Genomic DNA, 13,301 nt, shown 5'->3' with positions numbered 1-13,301 from the left:
TCCATTAAATGGCTGTTGTTATAGTAGTATTAGCCTCATAAATATGGTTTAGAAGTTGCTTACAAAAACAAAATAGAACAGACACATATCAGTGTGAAAGTGGAATCAAACAAACTGAACGCCACATTTAAATCAATTCTTCAAACGGGAGCTATTTGGTGTGTTCTGCTCCAGCTACTATATATGCAGAAGGCGATAGTCAGGCCATTAAATGGACGGTTGTGGATTTTTTTAGGTTTAACTCTAGAAAAGATCATGGTTTGGACACCAAATGTACACACATGATGATTTGAAAATAACAAGTACATGATACAAAAAGGATTCATAAAGTTACTTTTCATTCCACACAAACCCAGGTCTCGTTGAAGTCGTGTTTTTAAAGAGCCATCTATTACCACAACCAGTCCTTGTGTGGACAATTCTTATACAATTTCACTTCCTCCTTCACTCCTGTAATAATTGCTTCAGCCACTAGAGGTCAGCATCCAACAATAAACGTCAATATGACAGCACATTTAACGGCTTTCTGAACCTTTAAGGCAGAAAACAACTGATAAGACCCATTGAATCATGTGAGGTCTGCAATGTGAAGAAGAGGATAAACTAATCTCTTAAACGGGGTGGCCCGTAGCGTAGTGGGTTACACAGGCACCCCATGTGCCGGGAGCCGGGTTCGAATCCGGCCTGAGCTCCCTTTGCTGCATGTCCTCCCCTCTATCACCCCCTTTCTATCTGTCTCACTATCAATAAAGCCTTGAAAATGGCCAAAAAAATATCTATAAAAAAAAAAAACTAATCTTTTAAACCAGTGATTCCCAACCAGGGGGGCCCGACCCCCCCAGGGGGGCGCCAAAGACCCATGGGGGGTCGCGAAGACCTCTTGATTTTAAGGGGTGTAATAAATCTAATGGGTTAACGATATACATCTATACCTAGAAATTTGAAAGAAAAAAAAGCCAATCTACAAACTCACAACACATGGCAAGGCTTCATGCAAGTTTGAATATCTGCGTTTTTCAAAAGTAAGTAATTTAGCATAGAAGTCAGGGATGGGCAACTTAAATGCTGGAGGTGGCCACAATTTTTCATGGACACTACCACAGGGCCACATATAGGACCGTGCACTTAACCAGATATGATGAAACTGCAATTTTAAATATGTTTACAGTGCAGTAACTTAACATATATCATGCTCAAATGCATGTATAACAGTATAAATAGGAATACATAAGGTTTGAAGCAAATAAAAAATAACCACTTACTGTGAAATTTTTTTTTTCAGTGTAAGAACAGCAGACCAACATTATTTGGTAAAATAAAAGTAATTTTGTGCATTTTTACACTGCACTTTTAAGATTACATGCTCAAATGCATGTAGTTGTACTGAGGGCCACTTCAAGCGAGGGTGCGGGCTGTATGTGGCCCCCGGGCCTCCAGTTGTCCATCCCTGATATAAGTGTAAATTTAACCTCTTAAAACCGAAAGTCCACACAAACTTGGTGTCCCGTGAAAGCAGAAACTACGCTGATTACAAAGAAAACGCAGAAGTTTACAATGGTAAAATTGTGGGTCCCTCAAGAAAAAGGTTGGGAGCCACTGTTTTAAACTACACTAGTAGAAGAACATTTTGCCAGGAAATATGGGGTAAAAAAAAAAGATGAAAAATTAGAAATTATGAAGATGAATTTATAAATTGCGTTTTAATTTGAGAAAGCCATGAATATTTCCCCCTCTTGTAATTGCCTGGAAGGAATGGGTTTCTACACAGCACCAGTGGGAGGTAGCAGTTTGAATTTTTAAGACTTCCTTTGTGACTTTGCGTCTCCCTTCACCAAACTCTTTTCTCTTCAGGCTCCTGCTCCCCAGCTCTCTCCATCTGTCTCCTCCTCCTCCCTCAACACATCTCTCCTCTTCAACTTTGCATGATAACCCTCTTTCCCCCATCACCACTCCTACTTATCTCCATCTGCACATCTTTCATTGTTTTCCTTCCATCCTTGCCCTCGTCACCTCTCTACCTTCTGTGAACCCCCCCTTACCTGCTCTTTCTCTCTATTTAATATTTTCTCTCTTTTGCTTTTTCATTCTCCATCTCTCTCCCATCTACAGTCCGTCTCCAGTTCTCTGTCTCGCAGGAAGTGCTTTCTTGTGGTTTAAACAAAGGTTGGCATTGGCAGTACACACACACACACACACACACACACACACACACACACACACACACACAGTTATACACATACAAATGGAGGAATAAAGCTATTCCATTTCCTGAGGGGTGTTGCTCATTAGCATAGCTTATGAGAACTTGGTCAAAAATGCCCCGGTTTCTCACATCAAGGGGTCTCTCCACCGCCGCCTGTTATTCGCCAGTCACACAGCAAGCAACAAGCCTCATGCACGCAAATAAATACAGACGCTGAGAAACTGAAGTTAGCACTCACAGTGGGATAACACTGGGGATCTGAACCTGATGGAGCAGAATCCTGTCAGAAAAAAAATACACTTCCTGCTGTTACTGCTTCATCTGTTGGGTAGTTAAGTATAACAGTTATGTGTTTACTATTCTTAGTCATTCATTAACAAAACACTTCAACGGTTAAGAACTGATAGTAACAGTAATTCCATATCTTGATCGCAAGCGTTTATGTAATGTAACATAATAATCATATTTATTTTAACCTAAAGCAACATTTATTTCCTAAACCTAACCAAGTCCTTTTGTTTGAAATCACAACATCAATTGTGGCGGCTGTGGCTCAGTTGGTAGAGCGGGTTGCCCCCCAACCGGAGGGTTGATGGTTCGATCCCTGACCAGGGCAGCCTACATGTTGAAGTATGTGCAAAGTGCGTGTGTTTGTGTGCAACGCGCCGGTCAATTTACGTGCACGTGTACTGGTCCTATGAAAAACAGTGAACACATTTTCGTGAATTTATAAAACCCGGCCGGACACCCCGGACAGGACGTAAAAAGTGGACATGTCCGGGCAAAACAGGACGCTTGGTCACCCTAGCCTTAGGTCTGATTGGATTCCATGTCAGCAAAAAAAATCTGATTTGGGCAACACTTGCATGCACTCTGAATGCAGCCTTAGAGTCACCAATTTACCCTAGCTGCATGTATTTTGACCCCCAACCCTCTTGCTGTGAGGCGTGAGAGCTAACCACTACTCCTCTGTGTCGCCCATTGAATGACTCAATGGCAACTAAAATAACATGACTGCAACCAAATCAAGTGCTCATATTTGATAGTTATGTTTAAGGTCAGTCACCCCCTGCAATTTGAATTTCCCTAAATACACATCTGCTCTAAAAGCACAATTTGAACCTTTTTTCTTAATGTGGAGAGTTTAGAGAGTTTTTTTCTACAGTACCAGCACATGTGCTGGACAAAACTAGAATGATTAACCCACCCGCCTGATTGCTCCAGCTGCTAATCCATCGAGGCAAAGCATGCAGTCATAATGAGATGTGCAAAAAACAAAGAATTACAGCAAATTGCATGTCTATGTTGATATAAATCTCCTGCACATGTAACCACACAGAAGGTATGAGTCATGCAACACACACAAACACACACACACACTTGTACTTCTATCTTTGTGAGGGCCATCATTGGAACAGTGAATGCCCTTGCAAGGTTATAATAGTTTTGAATTTTTCATTAGTTTTAGTTTTAATTGGGTTGAAATGCTTTAGTTTTAGTTTGGTTTTTATTAGTTTTAGTTTTTTGTAATGGGGTATTTGTTGGGTGGAAGATTAAAAGAGGTCACAGTAAATTTTGCCTTTATTTCCTTTGTCTTATGCATCTTCAAAAAGTTGACAAAGATAAAAAAAAAAAAAAGCAGGACATTTTTCAGTTAATTATCTTTTTCTCTCATTTTTATTTTTATTTCAGTTTTCGTTATTTCGTTTCGTTTTCGTTAACTATAATAACCTTGTTCCCATCACAACTAAATGCCCAACCCTAACCCTAATACATGGTTACCTTTACATAAACCTGATTGTAACCTTTCCCCTAAAAACTGAAGTCTGAAATCTCAAAAAAGCCTTTAAAGAACTGAGGACCGGCCAAAATGTCCTCACTTTGCAAAAATGTGCCGACTCAGTTGGTTAAAAACGTGTTCCGGTCCTCACTGTGTAGGAAGTACAAGAACACACACACACACACACACACACAGACAGCTAAGGCCATTGTTTGGCTTCATGCAGGGGGAGTCAGGGGTCGTGGCAGAGGTGTTGGCCCGTTGTCTCATTGTCCAGTAGAGCAGATGGAGAGGCCGTCTTGTTCCTCTCAAGGCCACTAATGGACCACAGAAAAACTCTTTTGTACTATTTCGTACTCTGCTGGATTCTGTCACTCATCCGCACACACACATACGCACACATACACACATGTACTGTCCAAGAGTACACTTGAAACTATAACCCAGTTGAAGAGGCCTTTACAGGCTGACATCCGTATAAACAGAGGAGGAAAGTTTAGATTCTTGTTAAATTGGAACAGTGTGAATTGGCACTCTGAGAGGTGAAAAGGTGACGGAGAAGTAAAAAAGAACTCAGACAGGTGCTTCATCTGTCTGTCAGACAATTGTGTGTTTTAGGATGACATGATGGATGGTTAAAAATGAATGGATCCTCCTTCTACCAATATGTTGTCCTTTGTTGACCCCTGTCTTTCTTTCCCATCATGCTTTCTTCTCTTTTCACTTCCTTTCACTGGGTTTCTGCTGCTTCATTATTTTGTTCTTTTTTTCTCTAGTAGTCTTCAAATCTTCACTTTCATTTTTTCTTCCATATGTTTTTTCTTTGCATCTTTTCCACTTTAAGTGTTTTCATCCATCCATCCATTCGATCCACCCATCCATCCAATCTATCCATCTATCATCCATCCATTTGATCCATCAATCCATCCATCCATCCACCCATCCATCCATCTATCCATCCATTTGATCCACCCATCCATCCACCCATCCATCCATCCATCCATCCATCCATCCATCCATTCATTCGATCCATCCATTCAATCCATCCATCCATCTAACCATCCATTCGATCCATCCATCCATCTATCATCAATCCATTCGATCCATCCATCCATCCATCCATCCATCCATCCATCCATCCAATCCATCTATCATCCATCCATTCAATCCATCCATCCATCTATCATCCATCCATTCGATCCATCCATCCATTCATCCATCCAATCCATCTATCATCCATCCATTCGATCTATCTATCCATCTATCCATCCACCAATTCATACATTCATCCTTCCATCCATCCATCTATCCTTCCATCAATATATCCATCCATCTATCTATCACCCATTCATCCATCCAATCCCATCTATCTATCCTCCTCCTCTCCTTTTACTACCCATCCTTCTCCTTCTACACATCATTTCATTTCTCTCTTCATTCTCAGTGCTATTGACAACTCCATCTATCCATTGCACTCCCATTCTCTCCCCTCCGTCCATTTCTCAATCCCTCCATCAATGAGAATACACACTGTCCATCTTTACGGGCACCTATTGACCAATTCCTCTTCTTCATTGTTCTCTCCCTCCACCGCTCTCATGTTCTCCCATTGATGGCTTTCCCATCACAATAGTCTACTGATAGGAGCAGTCACACCTCCATCTCCTTATCTTCCATCCATCTTTCTTTTCTCCTCTCTTCCTCCAGTGTGTGTGCTTGTGTGTGTAGTCCCCACGCGCTGCGATGACTGCAGCCAATCCCATTAGCCAGATGAGCAGGCCTCCAATGAAGGGGAAAGCATAATGACAACACCAGCGTCTCCCACACACACACAGCCGTCCCCCGCCACCGCTCTCCCTCTCTCCCTCTCTCTCTCTCTCTCTCTCTCCGTCTGCTCCCTCCATCACTCTTGAGGGTCTGTAATGCGAGTGTGGGAATTCAGTCTGTTATTCTTCCTGAGCAATTTGAGCACTCACAAAAGAGTCTATCATTCCACGTGTGTATTTAGGTGTGTTTCAGTGTACACTGTGTGTGTTCACAAGGAATCTATAGAAGTGAAACAGTCGCAGTCGAGGATTCACTTCTCGCTGGGTCCACTGCTTTTAAAAAAACACACTCACGGTAGTTGTAAAGCATTTTCAGATGAAGCTGTTCCCCAAATGGTGGATTTCATGGAACTATAGCTTTCAGCAGTCGAGGTTTGAATCACAGCAGGGCGTCCTGAGCTGAAAATATATGCAGTCATGCTACAGTGAGGTGCTTCGGAGAAAAGTCTCTCCACCGAAATTACAAATATATGTGGGATTTTTCTGTCTCTTTTGTTTTTGTTTGCAGTTTAAAGGCTTGTGTGTAGTGTGTGATTAATTTCATTGTATTGTTTCACATATAAGATGATGACATTTCTTCTTAGTGTCAGTGTGAAATGACAGTGCAAGTCTAGTGAAGTTCAGAATAGAAGCGTGCCTCCCTCCTCCATTACCTACAGGGTCATTACCTGTGGTAATGTGTTGATGCAGTGCAAGGGGACAGTGTCTTTTCATCTCCCTAACTAGCCCCATTAAAATCCATTCAGCTAATGAGCCTTCACTCAGTCCTCCGGTGATTAAGACCTACTGCTTGATCTGTACAGCGCTCTCACCGTCAGGCCCTCCGCTTTCATTTAGCTCCGCTGTGACTACATTACAGCACAAAGCGCACATTGGCACATACACATGTGACTGTGTAGAGGAGAGTGGGGTGATTTGAGCCTGTAAGGAAGCTTCTGGGGAGCCGAAGACAAATTGATTGTGGGTTACATGTTTTGAAAGAGAGTCTATAGTGATCCAAAGTTTAGAAAGTTTTAGAAAAAGGCTGTGTCATTTCTTTTTTTTAATACTTTATTGCAAGGCTTCTTACTTTCACAAACATAATGAGTCATTTTGTTTTCTTTACAATATTGTACCTTGCATTTTTCCCCCCCCCTTTTTTTCAAGGTATATATTCACAAAGTAAATAACAAAAACATAGGGTAAACAGACAAACATATATACAAGGCAAACTGGTATTCCCCAAATGAGGATCTCTAAGAAAATAAAAAATAACCAACAAACTAATGACACAAAACAAAAACAAAAAAACAAAAAAAAAACTGGCTGTGTCATTTCGAGTGAAGGCTTTATGTTGATGGAGATGTGGGTAACGTTAAAAATGTAGTTAGTCGACGCTGCATTATTAAGTTTACCGGCTTAAGATCTAAATTGGTTTAAAAAACCCAGGTGATGCTCGTATTTCACAACATCCTGAAATCAACACAGAAATCCATGAAATAGCCACAAATTTGCTTAACTCAAAATCCGTGGAATAGCCACGGAATCACTCAAACTGACATGGATTTCGCTATTTCATTAACTTGCATTGTAGCGAAATCCGTGTCAGTTTCACGGAAATTTGAGTGATTCCGTGGCTATTCCACGGATTTTGAGTTAAGCAAATCCGTGGCTAATTCACGGATTCCTGTGAGACCAGGTTCCCTGAAATATATGTGAATAAACAACGGCCAGCCAGAATACTTGTAAATTTTTAGGTGCATTAAATCTGTAGGAGATTTTTATGTTACAAGTGGTATATTTTATGTTACTTTTAATTTAATAATTAAGTGTTCTGCTTTAAAAAAAAAGGGCCCCAGTCTGAACTTTTGTTCAGAACAGAACTGTAACAACTGATTCAAACCAGAATAAAATACTGTAGGATCTGGGATTTGCGTTTGGAATTTGAATATAAACAGTATAGGTTGAATTCCTTTTAAGGTTAAAAAGTAGACTTAGCAGCGTGCTCGTTCCCGGGAAAACGTGCCCATGCGTTGGATGAGGGACGTTACAAACAGAATGGTTTTAATATTCTTACACACAGACATAAAAGCTAGAGAGAACACGGGCTTTATTTGACTCGGGGACACCTTTTTTCAGCAGCCTTGAAATTGACAAAGTTCTCCTCCGCTGTATCTAGGCAGTGTATTCTGATGTCTGGTAATAAAGACAACTAAAAGGAACTTTGACTAGATCTTTGATTGATCTTCTCACTTAGAGAGGTAGTAAATTTACACTACAAAGCCTACTGTGCAGCTGCACCAACAAACTTCATTCCGATGTGATATAAAACATGTTTTGGAAAATATCCTTTTTTAAAATACAGCCACATCCCAGTGGAATAAACAAGATAATCCCGGTTGAGAAGATTTTAAATCAGGTCTTTAAAAAATAGCTGTTAGATAATATTTAGATCTATTAAGTGTCTGTTATTATTATTATTTCCTTTGTTTTTAGTCAAGTGATGTAATTCTTACTCGACACATTATTTTAATCTGCCATCTTGTACTGTTATAGAGGACCACAATGGAAATAAGCCCTCAAATGTTTCCGATATGAAACTAGTATGATCAGCTTGTCATGCATTTGAAATTTTGTAAAAAGAAAAAAAAAATCTTTTAATCTATCTATATGCCATGGCTAATGTACAGCTTCTCAAAAACGCAACAGCACATCAGGGCTACAGAGATTTGGGTTTTCTCCTACAAGTTTGTGATACCAGTTTATGTATTCGTATGAATGTGTTTGTACACTGACAAAATTTCATAAATTCACAGCCCCATCTGTTCTTCACGTGATGGTTGCAAAAATACCTAACTTGAGGCTTAAAATTGCCAAGTAATGGGTGACACCACAGTGATTACATGCAGTATTTTTAAACAGTCTATGGTCCAAAGCACAGGGGGACCAGATGCATCAGCCCAAGCAAATAAAACTATGAGTTCACAGACTTGACAGACACATTGCATGAAATAATGTAAAGGGCGGTTACAGTGGGAAATTTAATTACATCACAAATTAAAGTGGTGAAAATTATTAGTGGTGGTGCGATCACCAGGGAAATCTGAAACCTCTCTTTAACCCCCTGTGTCAAGTTTGATTCCAGCTTCACTTTGAAATTATTACTTTTCCTCAAAGATGCCTCAAGTAAAATGTTCTCATCCCTCCCACACATACAGTGGAGGAATGCTGAAGTTTTACTATTATCATATAGATGACTTCCATGCATGGAGCTGCACACACTCCCACACACACACATACAGTATAAACTCAGACCTGTCCAAGTGTGACGATAGGACTAATCTGCAACAAGCAGGTGACGACTAAGTAACACAAAGCAGCTAATCAAGCAAAGCAGCCACACCTGTAACACATGTTGATTAGTTGATGGTTGTGATGATCAAGGACACCACCTGAGTCTCTCATTCATTAATTCACCCTCCCTTCCTCCACCTCCTGCCTGGCTCTCTCCCTTTTCCCGTCAATTAAATTCACTTCACAAGTGCTTTGTTGGCGGGACCTGGGGGTGCTGTTGCCAAGGCGCTTTTGATTTAATATCTGTCATGCATAGGGAAAATTAAAAAACAGGAGAAAATAACAACAACATGCCTCGAGGTCTGCATGGAGCCTCGCAGTGGGAGACGGGGGCATTTGTCCCCGCAGGGCAGAGTAGATGTGTGCACCCAGTGGGGGCACGAGGACACACCAGCACTCCATCGTCTGGGGGAGAAGACACAGCGTGACTGCATAAATGAATGATCCATTTTCTCTCCTCCCGTCCTCACCCCTCTGCTGACGCTCCGCTGTGACTCACTCTGGATTAGAGGGAGCTGCTCTTAAACTGTTGGGCCCTCTCGACTCCTCACCATTGGCTCTCGATCACTGTCTTCCTGTTGTTTTCCCTCGAACTTTTCTGACTCTTAAGTGGCTCAGAGGGCAGATGGAAAAACAGAACTGTGGGCCAGATGGAACAAGATTACAGTTAGACACAGTAGATGTCACTTTACAAAGAAGAAAACTCGAGAGGAAGTGGGCTACAGTCTTAAATTAAAGAAAGAATACACTGCAAAAAAGGTGTGTCTAAAAACAAGATGAAAACACTAACTCTGAGGGAATTGATCTTGCTGCATGGACAGATAATTTCACTTGACAAGATTTCTTAGATTAAGATTATTAAATCTAGAAATAAGCATGTTGAACGCTTAAAATAAGAAATTAACTCTTAAAACAAGATAGATTAAAGCTGCAAGCAGTGATGAACTGGCCCGAGCAGGGTGACCTGACAATTATTTGTTTCTTACCAAAATAAAAGAAGAACTTTAGATTTAGAAGTGTTAGATAATTTATCTGTCCATGCAGCAAGATAATTTCCCTCAGGTTTAGTGTTTTTATCTTGTTTTTAGACACACCTTTTTTGCAGTGTACAGCCCAGAAACATGCTAATGAATGTTCACTGAAGATTGCATGGATCCGGCAGCAACATCAAATAAAACATTAAGTGATAGGACAGTTGTTGCTGCCTGGATATTAGTTGAAGGTAAAGAAAAAGACGAATTGTGTGACAAAATCAAGCAAATCACAATGTCAGCTACAACAACAACAACAACCAGAAAATCAGAAATATTAGCAGATGATTTACTGTCACAGCTTGATGCACATATTGTGAGAATGGCACTAAAGGAACTGTGTGGTGTTTATTTTGCTTGATGGACATAGGGGTAGGCTATTGGATGCAATTTAGACATTTTAAGGTTCAGACCCCCAGTAACTGGACCTCTAGATCTGTCTAGCATCTCTCTCTTATGCAAAGCTGTTACAGTGTGCTCAGAGATATCTTTATTATTCCCTCCATCCTAGGGTTCTCCATAATTACATGCTGTGGCGCATTGTGGCCGCGCTAAGTGAGCACCTGTCCACCGCCTTCCGCAGCTCCATCCACGAGTTCTCCCGGGAGATTGACGGGACGGAGCAGCAGCTGGAGCTGGGCCGGCTCTGCCTCACGCAGGCCAACAAACACTTTGGCATGGCGCTGGGAGCCCTGTTTGTCCAGCAGCACTTCTCCTCACAGAGCAAGGCCAAGGTATGTAGAGGTGGACTAATGGGTGGTGGACTGTGTATGGATGGATGACTTCTTATGTCTACTGTTTTGTCTTGTTTTCAGAGAAAATATGTGTATATGATGATATTTGTGTATCTTCATTTCGGCCCCTTCGGACGCTTGCGGGTAAAACAACAAAATATTTTATCTGAAGTGCCTTTCGTTTAGATGGTGACGGCGTTTTTGGGGCTTAAAAACGCAAAAATCTGAAACCACCCTCCAGAGTGTAAAACTGTAAGAACCTGGTCTCACAGAAATCCATGAAATAGCCACGGATTTCGCTTAACTCAAAATCCGTGGAATAGCCCCGGAATCGTTCAAATTTCCATGAAACTGACACGGATTTCGCTACAATGCAAGTTAAAGACAGTCATATCCCATGGCCATCTCAATGATATTTTTTCCTATTGGAGTCAGAACAAAAAACATGGCGGACAGTTCTCTCATTTTTAGTGAAAAATTTAAATTTTTGGCTTTGTTTCTGCACAAAAATGGATTTTGATCACATTTCTAGCGAGAAATATATGTTTTATTTTCTAAATATTCACTCAGTGAATGTACATAATCACTTTGTATGTTGGAATAGCCACGGGATATGACTGTCATTAACTTGCATTGTAGCGAAATCCGTGTCAGTTTCATGGAAATTTGAGCGATTCCGTGGCTATTCCACTGATTTTGAGTTAAGCGAAATCCGTGGCTATTTCACGGATTTCTGTGAGACCAGGTTGAACTGTAATCTGCTCCACCGTAGCGTGTCCGTCTACACTGCCGAGACACAAAACTCTGCTCAGATCTGCTCACGTCACGTACGCGTTTACGTCACATACATGCTCCAGTACAGGGAAATAAACAAACATGTGGGATTATTTCTTATTGTTGCTGTGTGTCACTTCCAGAAGTCATGGTGTCCTCGTAACTACTACGTAACTACTACGCTTAGGGCATTTACACCATTTGTTTACCCGTTAAACTGTCTTTTATAACACCTAACCAGGAACTTTTTGTGGTTTTGTAGCCTAAATTCAACCAAACTGCAACAATGAACAGTTCGCTTATGTATAATGATGTGTCCGCTATTCTTAGAACGCTCCGCTCTGTACCAGCATATGAGTCGTTTTTGGGTGGTGCTGACAGAAGATCTATTCTGTCATTAAGGTCGGAGATCTTGTTGCAAATTACACCAAATTGGTCATTAAATTTGAAGTAAACTGAAAAAATTTAAATGAACTGCAATGTGTCGAGTTCTGCTCGGGTCTAAAACTGTAACCCAAGTTGTCTGAACCCGGCTGGTACTGCCAAATTTGAGACCTGAACCTGGGGCAAAGGCTTCTTTTTTCACTTCACATCATTCATTCATTACTGACTGTTGGCTCGTCAAGCTAATACAACCTGTTGGCTCCATATTACACTCAAATCCTGCTGTAAGCAGGATTTGAGTTTGTGTTCACAGTGGGATTATCAAACTTTATATTCTAAAAACAAGCAGGTTTTACAACAAACAGTTCCCTGTCTTTAAAAAAAAAAAACATTTTCTGAGACCTGTCCAGGACATTTTTTAAGGAGTCTCAGAAATGGCCGCATAACTTACCAGTAGCTCTAGTATTGACATTTAATACCAGTTTTAATCCTTTTTTAATGATGCAGAGTTCATAGCCTTCATCTATCCAAGTTACCCTTTTATTTGATTAAAAATATAGCAGAAACTGCTTGTAATGTTCAAGTGTCTCTGTTTCAATGTCTTTCAGTTTGTTATGAAGTGTCTCAAGGCAGAAATCTGATAACTTGCAGGACTCATTCACATCTCTGACCTGTGGGAGCCTTGAACTTCAGCATCAGCTATCTGACATGATTTAGTAATCTAAAGATCTGGTTTCCACCTTATCATGACCAAAACACTCCAGTTTCATTTTTAAGGCCTTGCTCTGGCTGCCACTATACTTTTCCTCCACTGTGTCATGCAGTCACATAGTAAGCCCATTAACCCAATTTCAGCAAGATATTGTGCTGAGTTGACCATAATTCACAAAAATAACATTATGCTTGAAACTAACGACTGAGACTTAAATGTCATTAGGAAAATGTTCACTGAGCTAATAAATCAAGTGAGAAGGCGGGTCATTTTCTCATAGACTTTTATCAAATTGGACTTCTTTTTGCAAGCAGTGGAGTCGCCCTCTGCTGGCCATTAAAAACAATGCAGGTTTGAGATCCTTTAGCATTGGCACTGTATATACTCTGATGTTGTGTGTGGGCTTTGACCTACACAGTGAAACAGTGCAAGGAACACTGAACAAGATTATCATGTTCTAAGTGTCAGATCTATCACTACATGTTTAATGCAGGTGTTTCCATTACTACGTACTTTTTTTTCAG

At 40.7% G+C, this 13,301-nt stretch overlaps 1 protein-coding gene across 1 annotated transcript in view; it reads left to right on the top strand.

Annotated features, from left to right (window-relative positions):
- LOC131969647 (endothelin-converting enzyme-like 1) overlaps positions 1-13,301 on the top strand; it is a 62,405-nt gene that overhangs the window by 17,898 nt on the left and 31,206 nt on the right. The window contains exon 6 of the mRNA XM_059330754.1: positions 10,685-10,907. Within this exon, the coding sequence (XP_059186737.1) occupies positions 10,685-10,907 (223 nt within the window). The remainder of the gene's footprint in view (positions 1-10,684; positions 10,908-13,301) is intronic.

Source organism: Centropristis striata, chromosome 4, assembly GCF_030273125.1.
Source record: "Centropristis striata isolate RG_2023a ecotype Rhode Island chromosome 4, C.striata_1.0, whole genome shotgun sequence".
NCBI classification, from domain to species: domain Eukaryota; kingdom Metazoa; phylum Chordata; class Actinopteri; order Perciformes; family Serranidae; genus Centropristis; species Centropristis striata.
The sequence above is the reverse complement of the archived record's forward strand: the minus strand, read 5'-3'. Positions and strand labels throughout refer to the sequence as shown.